At 47.5% G+C, this 20207-nt stretch overlaps 1 protein-coding gene across 45 annotated transcripts in view; it reads right to left on the reverse strand.

Annotated features, from left to right (window-relative positions):
* Nucleotides 1-20207, reverse strand: part of NRXN3 (neurexin 3) — a 1567429-nt gene that overhangs the window by 1496482 nt on the left and 50740 nt on the right. For all 45 annotated transcript variants that reach the window (XM_032341548.1, XM_032341546.1, XM_032341549.1 and 42 more), the window contains exon 2: nt 5166-6595. In XM_032341548.1, coding sequence (XP_032197439.1) covers nt 5166-5874 — 709 coding nt within the window. In that variant the 5' untranslated portion in view covers nt 5875-6595. The remainder of the gene's footprint in view (nt 1-5165; nt 6596-20207) is intronic.

Below are 20207 nucleotides of genomic sequence, written 5' to 3' on the forward strand. Positions count from 1 at the left end.
ACCCAGGAAATCTCACTTGGTAATCAGGAGAAGAGGAGGAAAAAGGAGCAATCAGACCCCTATTCAGGCTCCGTTTAGCGACAGCCCCTGCTGGCTGGCTGGGCTAGTCCCACCTAAAGCCTGAATGCTGGGTGGGAATCAGGTCTCAGAAGCCACAGTTACCCTTTGTGCATGTTGTAAGGCCTCCCTTGTGTGCCACCGTCTCCACACCAGGGAGAAGGATTTGGCAAGGAGACAGTCTTTACTCTCGGAGGGACTCTCACCAATCCCCTGCCGGCCCCCAGCCCCAGGTCAGGCCAGGTCAGCACGGGTTGGGAACAACAATGCCCTGTTACAATCCCAGCAGGAAGTGCACTGGGGAGGGGAGGAGAGATGTTTGTGTTTTTACACAAATGCCCAAAGTAGGAGGATCAGCTGGGCCCATCAGCGCAGCCTGAACTGTAACATTCTTTGTCTTTGGCTCTTGGTAAACGCTCGGGGGCAAGCAGTCTCCTGGTATACCATTCCATCCCAGCTCTGGTTTTGATAAATGGGGAAAGAGTCACAAAATTCTCAATAAAAAGGAAAGTAATTGAAATTCGCCTTCAGGAAGACTTACCAAGGCCACCCGGTGGTGTTGAGCCAGCCATCCGACCAACCTGGGTCAGATGTCAGGGATGGGAAGGGGAGGCCCTTGGGTACCACTCAGCAGTGTGCTTGTGGTAAGGCTCAGGCCCCTACTGCCGACACCCACCCCTACACCTCACTGTGGGAGTCAAAATGTCTGAAAACTTAAGAGCTAAGACTCAAGACAGCAGCTTCTGGCCTGGGCACCTGCCCAAGGCAGCAGGAAGAGAGCGCAATGATTTCTTTTCCCCCCAACTGAATAAGACCTCATGCCTCTTCACCGAATGAACCTAAAAATGTGGACACAAGTGGTATGTGACATAGGCAGGCCCATGTCATGAGACCCGGAGGGAGAAATCAACAAGTGACGCCTTCTCCATCTTTCCCTGGCCCTACCCCACAGGTAACAGGCTGACATCACAGTAAATGAGCTCTTCAGTACTGAAATGTACACACCTTGGGAGCGAATCAATTCTTCATGACCGTCAGATTGTTAAGAAATTCAATACATGCACATTCATAACTAAGAATGGTTTAAAAATAAACAATCAATTTTAAACTCATTTCATGGTAATAATAAACTCTCAATGACTCCTGAGGGGATAGCTCTCTAGGGGGAACTCAGGATACCTCTTCATTGCCCAGTGAGATTCCAGGCTACTTGTAAGGGGACAGATTGGGCTAGACCAAAACCAGCGCATATGCCGTGCCGTAGCTGGACTATCTTCCAGAACAGACACGCAGAATTTTAAAATCATTTTGAACTATCTGCACTTCTTCAGTTCTCTAAGACCCTTCCTAAAAAGGCAAGATTAAATGTCAAGCCTTGGGCACCTGGGTGGCTCAGTGGGTTAAAGCCTCTGCCTTCGGCTCGGGTCATGATCCCAGGGTCCTGGGGTTGAGCCCCACATCGGGCTCCCTGCTCCGCGGGGAGCCTGCTTCCTCCTCTCTCTCCGCCTGCCTCTCTGCCTACTTGTGCTCTCTGTCTGTCAAATAAATAAATTAAATCTTTAAAAAAAATAAATGTCAGCCTCGACAGGTCTGAAGTTGAGCACCAAAACATTTTACTTATAAACATAACACCTAGAAATAAAACTCTGGGACCTCTTCTCCATCACATTCAATGTGACCATTACTTGGGCTGGGAGCCTTGGAATGAAGTTTTCTCAAGCAGGCTGCATGGAGTTCAGCCTGGAGCCAGAGCGAGTAACATTTCACCATGTGAAAGAAGACACTGAGTCCACGACCTCTGACCCTCCAGGCCCAGCTTGCTCACAGCAGCCATCTCCGGTATCTTCTGGTCTTCGTAAAGAAATACCCACTGTGGGGTCAAAACAGCCCAAAGCACATAAAGGAGATGGGCCCATCTGTGCGTTCTTCGCAGGGTGCAGCATGGAGACATTTTAGAGCCATCAAGGCATGGAAAGCCAGACAGGCCGCGCAAACATCAATGCCGCGGGTGTGCTAGCGGCTAATGGACCACAGAGAGTGCCTCCAACAGGCCCCGACCACATCCATCTAAAGCTGCAGGGGCCCTCCCAGCTCCTCCTGCTCCCTAGCTGCTAGAGCATGAAGTACACAACGGACCTTCCGTCCTGGGTACAAGCCCCCTCACGATCACGTCAAGGAGACATTCTTACAAACTGGGACAAGCACAGGACCCACCTCTGGAATAAGTTCCCTGGTTTCGGGTCCCTGCCATGCGCAGCTGAAAGGAGGCAGGGTGGGGGGTGGGCATCCTCACTACCCACCTCCCCACATCTTGAGGAAAACGGGAAGCATTTATTTGGGCTATTTATCTTGTTTTGTGCATGATCTACTTGACACTTAGCAGCTCCTGTAATTTTTTTCCCCTTAATATTTTATAGGTGAGGATCTTCCCCGCCCACCCCGCCCCTGCTGACTATCTAGGAATTAACTACGTGTGGAGAGACAGATCTTTTCTAAAAGTCTGCGGTGCTTTTTTTTTTTTTTTTTTTTTTTTTTTTTGGTGATTGATTAGACACGATGACAATTACCAGGATCAACAGGCTCCAAGGTATCAACAGTAAATTCTGATACCTCCCCCAGCAGCTACCCTCACCTCAACCTTTGCACCGCTCTGTTCCAAGCCAACCAAGTGTTACTGTTACTACAGAGTTCATTTACTCTATTTATGTATCGGGAGAATAAATGAGCTGCGCTGTGTGTTTGCCTTCTTCAGATAGGGGTATCAATCCACAGCCACTAGACGATCTGAACCCTGCAGAAAGAACTATTGTTAAAATATCCATGTTGTATTTAGCTATTAAAAAAAATTGACTGCCTATACTCTGCTCTAAAAAATGCCTCTGGAGACCTGACTCACACACAGACACACACACACACACACACACACACCAAGAGAGAGAAGACAAATCGTACACATATACAGCATAGAGATTCTTCCAGCAGAAAAGTGCTGATCCAGACCTGCCCAGAGGAAATGAGTTCTTTTTAAACACAAAAAATGCAATCAGGGGTAATCAGCAAGTTAACAACACACTTGCAAACACCCTAGTCCCTAGAAAGGAAGAATGCCAGCTTTCAATGCAAGTTCTGAGAACAGAACATATCCTTTGGGCGAATGAGAAAAACAAGTGATCATGTCAGCGTCTTCAGGAAGAACTTTCTCCAAAGCCAAGAAGCTTTGGAACAGCAGTCAGCTCCAGAAGGCACCTGCTTATAAGAAGTGCTTCCATAACCACATTCCCAAAGTGGCTTTGTGGGTTGGGGTTGCCTCGGCTGCTCTTCCCCAACCGCTTTTCCAATGGGCCCCGTGGGGGAAAAAAGAAGCCAAAAAAAGGAGGCATGCGTGTCTTGAATCTCCCTCTCCTGCAGCCCACCCACAGGAAGGGAGACGTGATGCCCAGGGCAGCCCGGCCGGGGAAAGCAGCCACGGAGGCCTGGGGAGGCTTTTCCAGGCGCCCCTACGTGACCTACAAAGGGGCCTCCAACAAGACCCCTCAAGGTGTCCTAGTCTCCAGCATGTGCCATCTGGAAAAGAAAATTCTAACAATTGTGGCTAAAGTTCATATCAGTTACACCCTCTTTAGGCTGGGTGGGCTGTTGTGGGATGGTTTCAGGAACCCCTGAAGACACTATTTTTTATTACAAACCATAAGACAGGGGCCTCACCAGAAGGAAGAAACCCTGGGATCAGTGCTGAGACACTCATCTGGCCCCACCTACCTGACCTCCCTCGTCCAATTGCTTCTCAGTCTTGGCTGCACGCTAGAATCACCTGGGAAGTTTAAAAATATATAGATGCTTGGATCGCACCCCCCACCCCCCACTCCGCACGAAATTCTGATTGAACTGGTCGACAGGGTGGCCTGAGAGTTTTGAACTCCCTTAAGTGATCTTAATATGTGTCGCCAAGGTTGAGAACCACTGTTCCCCCCTACACCATCCCACCACCTCCATGGAGAAACCAGCGTGGGATGGCCATACACTTAGAGAGAAATCCAGGACTTAACTCCGAAAGAAGAGGAGAAAATTGAACTTTACCTCTTCCTCATTCCAACCCCCAGCACACACACCCATGGGGTCAGTTCTCACGCTATTTGTCACTTCAGTGCTCCCTCCTGCTCAAAGCTGGGCCTTCAGTGAGTCCCAGAGTCCAGAAATCTGGATTTTTAAGTGTTTGTCAAAGTAGAGTCTGGACCACTTCCTCCTATAGGTAATCTCAAACAGTCAAAATTCATTGAATGAGGTGAGGGCAGTCTAAGTCTTTGGGTTTGAGTCCCCTCTCCCTGGGAAGCTGTAGTTGAACTTGGGGGGATCCCAAGGCTACACTGAGTATTGCCAGCTCCCTCCAGTGCTTGGCTGGACAAGGGTCCTGTCGGTCTCCATGTTTTCCTGTACCATTCTCAGTACTCGGAGATACGAAGGGAGGACAGGAGAGAAGAACATGATATGAAAAAGCCTACTGCTAGAACGAGGTCTTGAGTAGGCCCATCCCCAATTGCCTCATCTACCCTCCAGACACTTCCCTCAAAGACTGTGGGAGGAGGAGCAAGTGGAAGGGCTGGGGTGATAGTGGGCCAAGCATGGCCTGCAATCCATCCACCCTCATTCTCCTTTGCACGGGCATTCTTCCTCCTGGGGGTTAAGGAGAAAATGATGGGGAGTTTCCCATCCATCCCAAGGGTCCAACTCTCAAGGGATCAGGAGGGACAGAGGCAGCTACTTTGCCCATTTCTATTGGATTCCTTGCTCTGCACTGACCCTGTTAAGCTGCGCTCCAGTGGAAGGAGCTGAGCTGGGCTCGTATCCTGCAGTCTACGCCATCGAACCCTTTGAGTAAAGAGCCCATGATTGAGCAGATGGGATCCTCTTCCTGCTGAGATCTGATGGGTTTTCCATTGAGAGCAGTCAAAGGATTTCCAACCCCTCCTCGAAGGAAAGGGACCCAGTTATCTAACACGTAACTAAAGATGGCCTTCAACAGCAGCGTTGGTTTCTACCAAGGGTCTTGGCCCTCACCCAACCTGGTGGGTGGGTGCCTAACAAGAGAAGGCTAGGGAAGAAGGTCTTACCTTCCGAGCAGAGCTTGCCTCCATAGCCGGTGGTGGAACAGTCACAGGTTGGGTGGCCATCCAGGAGAAAGCAGATCCCGCCATTTTCACAGGGACGCTCACCGCAGGGTCCCTCGGCATCCAACCGGACACCCTGGCTCCCCAGAAGCCGAGGCTCTGAATTGCCATACTTGAGATCCAGAATTAATCCTCTGAAGCCGGGCATGGCCTGTACTCCATCCAGGGTCAGGGCAGAAGGTCGAATGTCGGCGGGGACTCCGCCCAGGAACAAGTCACTGACCACGTCCATGTAGGGCCGCTGAGGCTGCAGCTCGCCCGCCTGGCCCTCGCCGTCGAGCACCAGCACCGTGCGCAGGCGGTCTCGGCTCACCATCAGGAAGTGCCAGCTGCTGTCGTTCACCTGCTTGTTGGACAGCACAGTGGTCTCCGCACAGTCCATGCTGAAGCGGAGCTGCACGCGGCCGTCCACCAGGGAAAGGCAGAGGAAGTCACAGACGCCACCGTCGTCCAGGTAAAGGAGCAGCCCCGTGGACACGTTGGTCTTGAACTGGAAGCTCAGGTCGCTGCGCGTGCTGGCGTCCCAGCGGAGGTAGCGGGCCCACTGGTTGGGGAGGCCCATGAACTCGAGGCCCAGGCAGAGCCCCAGCAGCGACCCCAGCAGGACGCTCACCTTCAGGGTGAAGAAAACCGAGTTCGCGGTGAAGCTCATCGTGGCTGCCAGGATGGAGCCCGGAGGAGCCGCCGGGCGGGGAACAGCCCTGGGGGGACGATCCCCACTCCTTGGCAGCGCAAGGGAGAGAGGAAGAGGAGATGGGCCCGGGCGGTGGGGGGCGCAGAGAGCACACAAGAGGGCGGAGGTCCACACGCACTAATACCCAGAGGGTAAGGAAGAAGGACCGTGAGCAAGACGGTCCCAGATGGGCACACGAGCAGGAGATTCAACAACGAGGCAGAGGGGGAAGGCCGGGCCAGCAGAAGAGGAGGAAAGTCAGGTGGGGGAGGTGGGGGACCAGAGTGAGGAGCCAAGTGTCCTCCAAGAAAAGACCTCAGCTATCCATGTGGATCCGGAGGCCTTGACTCGAGGAGGAGAAGGTACTTGGTGGGTGGAAGGCTTCAGCAACGCGCTCCTCCCAGCGGACCCCCAAACGCCCCAGCCAGGGAGGCCGGGGAGAGGGCTGGGCTGGGGCTGCCGTGATGGAGGAGGTGTGAGCGGTTGGTGAGGTGAGCCAGGTGAAAGGCGGAAACAGGCCAAGGACCCGCCCAGAAGCTTTACCTCCTAGCAGCAGGGGGCTGCAGGGAGCGGGGCCACCCAAAGCTGAGGGCTCAGGCAGGGCAGGGCCCAGGGCAGAGCTGAAGCAGGTTCAGGCTTCATGGTGCGGGCCAGAGGCAGTCCTGCCCATTACCTGCCTCTCAGGACTCCAGGAAAACACCTGCAGGGAGAAGGGGGGTAGGCAGAAAGAAGAAAAAGATCAGGGCGGGGTCAGGAAAACACTGCACCTTATTTCACAAATATTGATGAACGGCCGACTAGGATCCAGGCTGCTCTAGTGATTGCCACAGTGCCTGGTGCTTTAAATAGGAGAGAGGGCTCAGGTTCTCGCAGAGCTGTAGCAGGACCCTGAGCTCAGTGCCTAACGATGCGCGGTTTTTCCATATGCAAAAATAGTATAAAACTCCCAAAGTTGTATCAGCACATTTTTACAGTATCCGTATCAGAGGGTCACATAGCTAAAATTTATTTTTAAGGTAAGAGCTAACACTTGAGCACAGACACATAATTTTAACTATTTACTGGTTAAAAGGCACAAAGTGACATTGATTTCTTTTTAGATTTTTCTTTTTCAATTTGACAATCCAATGCCTGGGTGTAGGCGGCCTAAGACAGATTTCCACCTTTAAGTTTTTGAAAGAAATATTTATAAACATCAGCAGAAATAAATTAGAAAGTGAGTAACGAGCCAAACAACTCTCATCTCTTAATACGTGTTGGTGAAAAGTTCTTACAGGAAAAAAAAACACAACTGTGTTTTCGAGACTTAAAGAAAAGCTATGCCTGAATCCTAGTTCTTTTCTATGGAACTTCTGAGCCAATTTCTTAATGTATTTGAGCTTCTGTTCCCTCCTCGGTAAAGCAGAGGAAAGAAGTGTCTTTCTAAGGTTGGAGAGAGGTTACAATGAGATCAGGTAAGGGAAGATCCTAGCATGAGACTATACACATGGTAGGTGATTGGTAAATAGTACATTCTTTAGTTTCTTATTTCCAGACTGAAAAGGATGGGAAGGGGCGCCTGGGTGGCTCAGTGGATTAAAGCCTCTGCTTTCAGCTCAGGTCATGATCCCAGGGCCCTGGGATCAAGACGTACATCGGGCTCTCTGCTCAGCAGGGAGCCTGCTTCCTCCTCTTTCTCTCTCTCTGCCTGCCTCTCTGCCTACTTGTGATCTCTGTCTGTCAAATAAATTTTTAAAAATCTTTAAAAAAAAAAAAGCGGGGGGGAGGTGGGAAGAAAAGTCCTTGTGTGTCTGCCCATGAGGGAAGGCATGGTTGTCTGGGGGGGAGGGGCAGGACATAAAACCACAAGTACTTTTTTAACAACTACAAAAACTGCAGAATGACCAACCCATGAGGAATAGCTAGAACCTAGAACATATTATATATATTTTATATTTGTTGGAAATGTACCAACACCCAGTCAAAGTCAAGTGGGTGATCAAGTGTTGACTCTGGCAGACTCTGGCCCACCCAACCAAGCAGAGACTTCTTTGTTCACATAAGAGCAAGAAGTATAATTTCTGAGAGTTGTGCAAATAGCTGCTTATTAATTGACTCATTTAATAATTCACCATAGTCTCTATTAGACCATCACTGTCCACTATTTTTATGATGACCATGTTAGCAAACCTTCCCAGCTTTGAAGAGGAAAATGTTTCTTAACAGGAAAAAACACCTATTCCCACTGAAAAAAAAACAAACCAAATCAGTAAGAGGTTGATTAAGTCCAGCATAAGGAAAGCCTTTCTTCTAGAAAAGGTTTTATCCAAGTAGTGTTTCCCAAAGTGGGGCATGCGTACCTCCCACAGTGCCAAAGTTACGTCCCTGGAACGCAGACACAGCAGTATGGCGGTGCCCAAACATGTGGACTTTGTCAGAGCCAACTGTTAAAACTTCAGAAATGTATGGTTAAGGTCACTCTGGTAGAATGAAATCAACCAGGCTAGGAGTATTTACACCATGGAAATAGTCAAATACCACAAATCTGACTCTTTGAGAAAGTGAGATTTAAGAAAAACCTTGAAAGAGAGTGAGGGAATTAGCCATGGGAAGAATATTCCAGAAGAAACAGCACAAAGTCCTTGCAACAGGAGCAGGCTGGAATATGTGAAGACAGGCAAGGCCCAGGCTCAGATGGCCAAAGCCAATGGGGCCCTCTGTGGGAAGAAAGGACACAAAGATGGAAGGTCTCATATTACGGATGAGCGGGCACGTGGGAAATGCTTGAAACTTCCAGACTGGTCTATATTATCTATCAACTTACCTCTGAGCCTCTGAAAGTCACTTATTTGTCTGGATAAATTAAATGACTTGTTCAACTCAATAGGTTTATTAAGCTCTGATTCATTCCAGACACTGCTCTTTCAAACCCGAATAAGAAACCATCCTTGCCCTCAAGGCCATCAAAAAATAGTGGGGTCAAGTGTGCTTCAGAAACACAAAGCACAGTGGTAAAGAGCCTCGGCTCTAGAAGCTTGACAGGGAGCTACCTCTGGGCAGGGTATGCTTCACCACGGCTCCTGCCACAGGGCCTTGGCATGGAGTGGGAGCTCAGGAAACATGTGTAAAGAATGAAAAGTGAAAACAGAAGCAGAAGAACATCCCCATGGATCCTCTGACTTCTGTTCCATGCAGTGGCCTCCACACTACTCTACTGTACACAATGACTGCCATCATGAGCCATCTGGATGCCAACCTCACATGACTCCAAAAGGCAAAGCAGCACATGCCTAGTAAGCAGAGGAAACCTATGAATGAAGATCTAAGCATCCCAGGAACACTGCCCTCCCAGGAGGATCATGGGAATTTTCCCAGCCTATTCTGGGGTGACGGCTCCATCCTGCCTGCTGAGACTCTCACATCAGATTCAGTCTTTCCCTCCAGCCCAGGCCAACACTGGAGATACCAATGTTCTTCTGCCTCCATCGACAGGGATCGAAAAGGCTGGCTGAGGAAAACCAAGTTTTCTTTTCCGCAGGTGCCAGGCAGCATCTGATTTCAGGACTGGTAACATCCGAATTGGGTTTATCTAGGCTTGACACCCTATGGTCTGCCCTTCCATTGTTTTCTTGGACTGTGGACATTCCCATGGCCTCTGAGAAACGCCAATACAGCCAAAATCTAAAGACAACCTTACAATGACCAGCACAGGCCTCAAGCTCACTGCCTCTGCATATGTTCTTCAGCCTTCTCTAGCCTTCTAGAAGAGCTACACAAGGCTCAAGAAATGGGAAAATGGGAGCAGAGAGCTCTCTCCACCCTGTCAGCCAGCTTCCCCCTCTCTCTTGAGCCATAGGATGGCCCAGGCAGCTGTAGGTATGCGGGCGGTTTGCCCCGGAACCTGCATGGAAGGCCTGGGCTTGTGCAGAAACGCAGACGCTCATCTGTTATGTGGGAATCTCTCAGGAAAGTGAGTGACATTATCTAATTGCCAGCTAATTTACATAATTATCAAATGGCACACTTTTTATGTGGGGTTAACATCTTTGCAAATGTCTCACAATCCGGCTGCTTAGGAGGCAGGGGGGCCCTCTCACGACTCTGGCACACGGGCTATTTGCCATAGGCCTGGTTTGGAAGGGCTGCCGTGTGTTCTTCCACCTGCTCCCTCCAGTTCCTCCACTCCCCGGAGACAGGCTCAGGAGAAAGAGGAGCCTGTGTCTAGAACCAGGAGGGGTGTATGAAGGCACGATGATGACTGTCCCCATCCATGCCCAGCCGCTTGCTGGTATATCACGGTCCCCAGACTGGGCTTGCCATTTTTCCCGTTAGAAATTCTCATTAGCTTCCCTCTTAATCCCTTCACTAGAACCAGAAAATCCATCTCACGGGTCTCCGTTGGTTCTCCTCGCTTCCCCCTTTACCACCCTCCTCACTTCACTTTGAAGCTAAAATGATTTGTCACCACCAGTCCCAGTCCTGGCCATTCAGGTGGGCTCTATCCCAGTCTCAGATCCTGCAACCCAATGTAGTCAATTAGAACATTCCAATCTCCTGCCATGGTGATTACTTGAGGGATTAGCCTGTCACCCAAATGGAGTCAAATTAGAGTGAACCCTGGGACTTCTGCTGGAATTATTGAAAGAAAGGTCCCCTCTTCTCACCAGGCTGTCAGACTATTAGAATGAAGCCCAGAGCTGATGACAGAAACCAAAACGACCTTATCTAGGAATAAAGACAACAAAGGAAAAAACAGAGCCAAGAGATGGCTAAAGACAGACTTCTAGTGATAATTTAGCACCTAGAGGCAAACAGGCCTGAATCCCAATGTCCAATAGATCCTGGGATTTCTGTTATAAGAATCACATTTTTTTTTTTTTTTGAGCTAGTTTGAATTGGGTCCGTAGACCTTCAAGCACATGGTCATTGACATATTGACAGGAGCTTTCATTTCATATGGCCACCCATACCTGTCAGGACTTCCTGGGACCAGAGACACACGTCAGATGGCTCACCCCCCACTCCCAGTGCCCACACTCCCACTTGTCCATGTCTTTGGGTGAAGGCATAGGATGCAGACATACCCTACCCTAGGTTTTTGTGGGGAGTGGGGAAGGGACTGCAGGCTCGTTCCTGTACAAAAGCCTGAGAGATTCACTAAGTCAACTAAAATGCGCCCCACCTGATACTACACAATTAAGGCAGCCTTCACACGCTTGGTCCTCTCTACCTTAATATCACAGTAAAGACTCTAGAGCAGGCAGTGGGGGAGGGGGAGGCATGACTTCTCTCCAAGACATGAAAGCAGTTTAAGGTAATGATGTACAGCATGGGCCCTGCCATCAGGCAGACCTAGATTTAAACCCAGACTCATTATTACAACTATTCAGCCTGGGGCAGCTCTCTAAGCCTGTGTTTGTTCATAAAAAAAAAAAAAAAAAGGAATGATAATACCTATCTCATAGGGTAGTTTTGAATTTTATTAAATTTTAAAAAGTATAGAGGTACAACTACTTCTGGAAAATTGTGTGATGGGAGCTACTAAAAACTGATTATTTTTACCCCATGACTCTACAACTCCCTTCCTACGGATACACCAACAGAGATGCTTACATATGTCCAACCAAAGACATGCATGACAGTGTTTATAACAATGCTATTCACAGTAGCCAAAACCTAGAAAATAACCAAATGCTCATCTGCAGTAGAATGGATAAATCAATTGTCGTCTAGTCATGCAAAATGCTGTAGGGCAGAGAGAATGACTGGTCTTCATCTCCAGACAGCAGTATGGCTGAATCTCACAGCAGGGGACACACTGAATCTGTTCCATTTATATAAGGTACAAAAAGAGGCAAAATTACTAGATGTTGTTAAATGCCAGCATAGCGGTTACTCTTGGGGAAGTTGCTGACTAGAAGAAGGCAAAGGGGTAAAGGAGTTCTATTTCTGGATCTGGGTGATGTTACATGTTGGGTTCAGTTTGTAAAAACACACTGTTTGAGCATAATGTATGTACTTTTCTATATATATATGTTATTCTCCAAGTCAAAGTCAATCTCTTTCCTGGGAAACTATGGGCAAACATCCACGGGGTCTTCCAACAGAGAACCCACTGTCTGTACCTCAGCTCCCTGTTTCATGATTTCTTCATGTCCGAGAATACCACCTGCCTATTCTCTCTTCTTCCTCTGAAATGTGGGGAGCTGCGTCTAGTCTTAAAGATGCCTTTGCCACCAAGCTTACCCCACCCTCTGTGTGCAGCCCCCCCCCCCCGGAAAGGGAAGAAAGATAAGGAAAACCTTCGAAGACCTCAACTCCAGTCCATCAGATGGGCCTCTGGAGAAGGGTGTTAAAACCTCACATTGTGCCTCTCACCTGACCTGCTCAGACTAGGCTGGGTGGCAGAAGGACAGCTTTCAGAATCCACCCCAATGACAGAGATAATGTTAAGAGTCATACCTGAGGTGGACAGGGATGTGGAGAGAAGAGAATTTTTTAAAGTATTGAGTTATAACACCTTTTTGAAAAAACTCAATTTTCCATAAAAACTAAGAAGTAGTCATGTCAGACTAACCTAAATTCCTTTTCCGTCAAGACTACTACTGATCTATTATAGTAAAAACACTCAGGCATTACAATACGTATGGACTTCGGCCAATCTTTTCAAGAAGTTTCTCATGCTAGGAGGCCCGGAAGGTGGACGGAACAAAAAAGATGTGTCACTGGCAGAATAACAGCCTTCAGAGAGGGTGAGCAGCTTCTGGTGTGAGGTCAGGCCTTGCCCCATTGCTCACATTCAGTAAGAGTTTGGGTGGGACCAGTCATGTTTGAGGGTGACCCGACATGGACAGTGGGCACCTCAGAAGATGCTGCAGGATCTCAAGAGGTCACGTGGGCTTCAATAGCCCGCGTTTGGTAGGACAAACTTTGATGGCGATAAATGTAAAGCTAAACAGCCCGATCCTCCAAAGTAAACCAGCCATAAACATGGAAGGTATAATTTGTAACTGTGAACTAGAACTGAGGAATCAAATAGACGGGATGAGGCAAGAGAGTACCTGTGTTCTGTGACTGCCAGATAAACAAACACAATTTTGGATCACATGAATTAAAATATAATCTAGAGGAAAAGGGAGATGATCATTTGTGTCAATTTGATCATGAGATTTTTATTCTGAACCCCATTCTTTGAGAGAGGTGCGGGTAAGCTGGTAGGTAGAAAATTGAAGGGAAGTCTTTTTGTTAACTATTTTTTTTTTTTTTAAGTCATAGATCACCCATGGCATAGAGAGAAAGATTTTTAAAAAATAAATAACTCAAACCCTGCAAGGCACTTCCATGCTAGTAGAAAGGAAAGATATGAGCCTAGATCATAAAAGGAGGTAGATCAAAGCTGAGGGGCAGGCTCTATCGAGTATGGTCTTAGAATGGCAGTAGTCCATCCCTAGGGTCCAAATAGAACACTGGTGCTTGGGTAAATGCCCCTTTCACAAAAGTCAAAAGCATGAGCTCTGGAGCCAGACTTCCTGGGTTCAAATCCCAGACTCACTGCTTGCTGCCTGTGTGACCCTGAGCAAGTCACCTGCAGTCCATGAGCTTCAGTTGCCTCATCTGTAAAATGTCAATGATCACAATGAGTTGCCAGAGTAAGGCCCCACTGGAAGGTAAAGCCCTTAGAACAGTGCTCAGCATGGGTCAGTACCCAGTAAACGTTAGCCAGCACCGCTGCTGCCGCTGTTCCCGTGGTCCTTGATGTTCACATTTCAACCTAGCAGCATGGCTGGTGTTGGTACCTCTCACCTGACCTGCTCAGACTAGGATGGGTGGCAGAAGGACAGCTTTCAGAATCCACCCCAATGACAGAGATAATGTTAAGAGTCATACCTGAGCCTCTTGAAATGAGAAACCTTTGGAGGTACCAGGGTATTTGGGCTTATGGGGGCAACCCAGCAGTAGCATGAGAAGCACCTTCTGGGGTCTGAAGCGTTCCTACATTAAAAGAGAGATCCCATGGGTTCTCTATGGCCCTCAAAGAGAGGATTCTGCCTAGTGAATAAAGTTGAGGAAGAGTATTTGAGTCTTTATTTTACACACAGACCACCTCAAGATGACGTGGGCTTCCATGTCATTGGAGATATTCCAGAAGAGGCTAGACAGCCTTTGGAGTTGTATGTCTAGGGCTCAATAGCTGTGCATGTAGTATAATAGAGTCTAGAAGAAGAGGAGGAAACTGGCCCACTGAAGTCAGTGAAGACTTCTCAGAGAAGGGGAACTTAATGGAAACTTGAAGGATAAGTAGAGCATAGGCAACTGGGAAGGAGAAGTCTGGTGCGGGGTTGTTGGGGGGAGGCAGGGGATAGGGAGACCATTGGACGGGGGCGTCCGAACCAGGCTCTGTCTTTCCAATAACTATTGGCCAAATGAACTTATACAAAAGTATTATCCATCCCATTTTAGCTCTTCTCTTGTATATCAGAACAATGAACACCTTCCAGGATGTTGTGAACATCAGAGGAAGTAAAGGACTGCAGAGTGTAAGGTAATAATCATGCCTTCTTACCATGCCTTGACAAGTCTCTGAGCTTCACAGCAAAAGCAACCCATGGCTTTAATCTCTCCCCTGTCCACCACCTCTACTCCATCCCCAAGGGGACCTCTGAGTTGTCTTGTAGGCAAAATGCAACAATAATCTCTTGCCCACACATTGCAGGATTCGGGCCTTGCAAGATGCCAACAGCTTAGCTTCCCCAGCATCTCTGGTGCAGCCAGGAACCCAAGAAGCTGTGGTCATTCACAATTCAGACTCCTCCCATCTCCCAGCTAGCAGGCCTCCCCAGCCCAGAATTCTAAGCCACGGGTTGGGAAGCCATCTGGCTGCGGGGAGAGTTAATAATTTATAATGGAGATAATCACCCTTCAAGATGCCCGCCCCTTGGGACCATTAAAAAGGATTCAATTGAGAGTCAGTGAGTTCTTTACATGAGGGGACAGGGAGAAGGAGGGAGGGGAGGGTTGGAGGTGGGGAGGAATAGAGGAGGAGAAGGGGAGGGGGAAATCAACTAGATGTTTAGCCGATCTGCCCCCCTAAAGGAGGTAGGGGAAGAGGGAAATTATTCAGTCCAAGAAGACAATCTTATCCAGCTTTCACAGCACCAGCCCAGCAAGAGTGCAATTTACTGGCCTTTTCTCCTAGCCAACTCTCTCTCTATACAAAGGGGAAAAAAATCAAACACATGCAAGAGATGGGGAGAGAGATGCAGACAAGAGAAAATAAGCCTGCCCAGCAATCATGTCTGGGGCTGCTGGGATGACTCTCTTTTCTCTTTCCAGGGCACAGTAAGGCCCCCACTGTGCTAATTATTCCCATTACTTGACAAATTCTCCATTAACAAAGCAAGTAGTGCCAGAGCTGGCAGGGGGATGTGCAGAGGCTCTGGACAGACTAGAGCTGTTCAGACCCAGACCAGACAGCCCCCACCTTCACCATGGGTCAAACATGGAGCACAGCCCCATCTGTGGGGTTCATCCCAGAGGTACAGAGCATGCTTCTTCCAGTGTCACACAATAGTTGAGGATGGGAAACGTGAGAGCAGGAAGTAGGGACAGTGCCCAGGAATGTCATCTCTAGTAAGGGTCATAATGCGGCTAAGCCTGGAAGTCTGGGACAAGCTAAGGGCAGCCTCTGGGAAGGGAGGAGAGTGGATTGATGTGTTCAGGACCAAGGACAACGGCCACTGGGTGCTCCCATGATTTTGGAAACCCACTGGAAAGGCTGTTCCACAGTTCTGGCTGCACATGCATCTTATACCATCAGAACTCCTATCACTCTTATACTATGCAAGGCATACTCCAAGTATGTTATACCTGAAATCACTTAATTCCTGCAGAAACTGAAGAAGTATACCTGTTATTATCCCTGTTTTATAGATGAGTGCACTGAGATCCCCAAGAGATTAAATAATTTTTCTGAAGTCACGCAGTTCATAAGGGGCAGATCTAGGTCTGGCTACAAGTCCATGCCACAGCCCCATCTAATTTACCACATCCCCTTCTCCATCCTTTGGCTCCCCAGGGTTCCCTGGCTCTTTGGCAGAAAACTCCAGGCTTGGTTCTGTGACCTGAGATCTCATAGGCTACTTTGACCAATTCAGCTCTACCAGTATGTGTTTCTCTCCTAGAACCTGTACCAGCCTCCTACACAGTGTCCCTGTCTTGTCCTTGCCTCTTACAGGATATCTTCTGCACAGCAGTCAGAGTGACCTCTAAAATAGAAGTCATTGCTTCCTCATTCAAAAGTCTCCAATGATTTGTCTACATACTCTGAATGAAAGCCAAAGTCCTCCCTGTCAATACAGTCAATGATACTGTAACAGTGTTGTGTGGTGACAGATGGGGACTACACTTGTGGTGAGCATAGCATAATGTTTACACTTGTCGAATCACTATGTTGTACACCTGAAATGTGTAAAACATGTGTAACATAATGTAGTATCATGTGTCAGTTACACCCAAATAAAAAAATTTTACAAAGATAAGTCCTCCCTGTCTTCCACAAGACCCTACTTGGTCTTCCCCCCAGCTATCTCTCCAAACTCATCCACTACTTCTCACTGGGCCTTAGATACACAATTCAACCTCGGAGCCTCTGTTTTTGCTATTCCCACTGCCCAGAATGCCCTTTCCCAACCCCTCGCATGTTGTATTCCTTCTCTGCACTCCAGACCTCCACTCTAGTGCCTCCTCTATCTAAACTAGGTTTAGATAGTTTAAACTAAGGGGAATAATTAAAAAAAAATAAAATAGCTTTGGGGGTACTGATTAGTACTCTTCAGTCTTCTCCCCTTCCACACTTTCTGGGAGAACTGTCCCTCCACATCTTTCCATCCTACCTGTTCCCAAGGAACTGGGAAGAGGAGGTGCAGGTACCATCACCAAACAACCAGCCCTTAGCTCCTACCTTTACTCAAGAAGTCACTGCCTGAGACAGAGAGGCAGCCAGAGGACAGGGCTCTAAACCCCATTGACGGCCAGACAGTACACCATGACTCGATGAGCCCACCTGTTGCAATACCCCCAGATTCCCACTGACCACTGCCCCCTCTTCTACAGGGTATAAATTGTTCCAACCCTCATACTCTGTCCTGCAGAGAGGTGGAAACACATGAGGCAGAAAGAGAAGAAAGGAAGACTTGGGGCGGTAGGAGAAAACACAGGAAGGGGATAGTCTTGGGACTCTCCCTGAACAGGGCAAGTATTAACAGTTCAGGAGCTTTGAAGGTGGGTATGGTGCCTGGCACAGAGTAAGCTATAGATGAATGTTTGTTGACTAGACTAAGGAAAGGAAGCAGGTGGAAGTTTGGAGAATTCAAAGGAGAAATCTGTGGGTCAGACAATTGGCAGACTGGCTCTAGGTCTCTATCCTGGCAGTGTAACAGATACAACCACCACACACCCACTCAGAGAGAAAGAATATCATAGAGACCTGGTTCAAATCTCTCATTCTATAGGTGAGGAAGGAAGGACTCCAGAGACAGTCAAGCAAGATTCTAAGTTCATACAATTGGGCAGTGGCAGAAATGGCACTAGGGCTCAGGTACTGGGAACTTTTGATCAGAGATACTTCCATGAGAACAGCAACTTTCCTAACTTAGGCCACCAAATCCCTTATGTCTTCTGGAAGAAAGGGAGGGAGGGAGGGAGAAAGGAAGGGAGAAAGGGAGGAAGGAAGAAAGAGTATACCAAACCCCAAAATATGACAGTTAGAAGCAGAGCTGCTCTGTAGAAGTACAAGGTGAAATCTAGCCTCCAGGACTCCACCTTGGCTTGCACAATGGTCCTCAAGATTTTTTCATAAAAAATTCTAAAGTCCTAGAAAGCACAGTTTCAAAACATTGGTACTGCACCAGCTTCAACATGTAAGAGAATATCCCTAAAATCTTTTAAAACCTTCCCCTTAAGAAGCCACAAAAGAGGGGCGCCTGGGTGGCTCAGTGGGTTAAAGCCTCTGCTTTCAGCTCGGGTCATGGTCCCAGGGTCCTGGGATCGGGCCCCACATCGGGCTCTCTGCTTGATGGGGAGCCTGCTTCCTCCTGTCTCTGCCTATCTCCTCTGCCTACTTCTAATCTGTCAAATAAATAAGTAAAAATCTTAAAAAAAAAAAAAAAAAAGAAGCCACGAAAGAACTGTCATTTATATAAGCCCTTCTTAAACAGAGGTACCTTTGTATTCATACTCACTTGGGACTGAGTCTCATAACTTTGGCGTAACAGAGATCCAACCATCAGTAAATATTCATGCAAGGAACACAGTCCTTGAGTTTACCCCCCTACCCCGGCATGAAATAAGGCTGTTCATCTCTTGTCTTAAGCCTCTCTCCAGTAAATTTCTGGGGCATCCTTGCCCCCCAGATTCTGGTGGTCTAGAATTTCATTAAGAGCCAGACTCTGGGGCGCCTGGGTGGCTCAGTGGGTTTAAGCCTCTGCCTTCGGCTCAGGTCATGATCCCAGGGTCCTGGGATCGAGGCCCGCATCGGGCTCTCTGCTCAGCAGGGAGCCTGCTTCCTCCTCTCTCTCTGCCTACTTGTGATCTCCTCTGTCAAATAAATAAATAAAATCTTTAAAATCTTTAAAAAAAAAAAAAAAAAGAGCCAGACTCTGGAGTCAGACAGAACAGGATTCTTATCCTAGATCCACCATAGTGGAGCTGTGTAACCTATGGCAATTACTTAATCACTCTGAACCTTTATAACGTGTTCTCCTTTAAAAAGAACTTTCCTGAGGCACCTGGGTGGCTCAATGGGTTAAGCCTCTGCCTTTGGCTCAGGTCATGATCTCAGGGTCCTGGGATCGAGCCCCACATTGGGCTCTCTGCTCAGCAGGGAGCCTGCTTCCTCCTCTCTCTGCCTGCCTCTCTGCCTACTTGTGCTTTCTGTCTGTCAAATAAATATATAAAATCTTTAAAAAAAATAATAAAAAGGAGAACTTTCCTAATTTGGCTACTCTAAATAATGCTGCTCTAAACACAGGGGTGCAGGGATCCCTTGAATGAGCGTTTTTGTATTTGGGACAACACATCAGTCTCCTTATCTGGGGATCTTTCGGGTAAGGAAGGTAAATACATGAATCCTCCCTTCATATGCCCACAATCCATTCACTAGTCAATCACAGAACCTTTTTATTCAGCCAGATGGAACCTCAGATCCTCCTCAACAACTGGTCCAGGCACATACTACACACCCACCAATACAATGGGCATGTAGAATGAAACATTTGGGCTCATCCTGCAGTAACTAAACACAGGTAGATGGTAGAGACAATGGACTCACCTATGCCAGACTCTGTCCTCTAACAGCGAGTTCTTATATAATGACAAAGCTCTCCATCTAGGGCAGCTGATCTAGAACTTGCATTATTCAAATGCAGTCCCACATCGCCAGTTCCAAATTGAAAGTTCCAGTTACATCTTTCTCTACAAAGTTCTAGGTTTTACTTAACAGTAAACATATGTTAAATTTTTTAAAATTTAAAAAAAAATCAACAATTCTACCACTATGGCTTCAACTTCAGGGCTCTATTAATAATCCTGGAATGTTTATGGTCTTTTGTTTATCATACATTATTATACAATCAGGACTAATATAACCTGTAATTTTGCATTAATTTTCCCACTTTACTTATTAGTATCTATTTATACCTTAGCTTTTAAAAATGTGCTGTGCTTGAAAGGTAACAAAACGACATCTCGTTTTAAAAATATACCTTCTAACTCCATCCCTATGCTAAGCCAGGGTGGTATTTTGTTATTCCAAACCAGGGAAGTCTTTTCGTATGTTCCAAAGGTGAGTGCCTAAGACAGAGTAGCCAGAGGATGCTAAGAGGTCACAATATTTATTATATTCAATACAACTCACAATCATTCATTTATTCATTCAACAAACATCCAATAAATACCTGCTACTCACCAACCAACATGTAAGGTAGCAAAGCCCCAGAGATCCCAGCCAAAGCTTAGAGAGTGAGGGGAGACAGATATGTGAGCAACAATAACAAGAGGAGGTGAGGGGCACTTTAATAAAGGTATGTACAAGCATTATATGAGCACAAAAGATGTACCCATGACTGACCAAGAGATACAAGAAGGCTTTTGAATGGTGCTTCAAAGCGTAAGGCATTTTGCTAGACCAAACCACAGGGGAGGTATACAAGCATAAGGAAGGCATTAATAATGGAAGGAAAATGTGAAAGATCAAGGAGTATTTAAGAAGCAAAAAGAAGTCCTATCTGGGGGCTCCTGGGTGGCCCAGTCAGTTAAGCGTCTGCCTTTGGCTCAGG

The sequence above is a fragment of the Mustela erminea genome, chromosome 5 (assembly GCF_009829155.1).
Source record: "Mustela erminea isolate mMusErm1 chromosome 5, mMusErm1.Pri, whole genome shotgun sequence".
Lineage (NCBI taxonomy): Eukaryota > Metazoa > Chordata > Mammalia > Carnivora > Mustelidae > Mustela > Mustela erminea.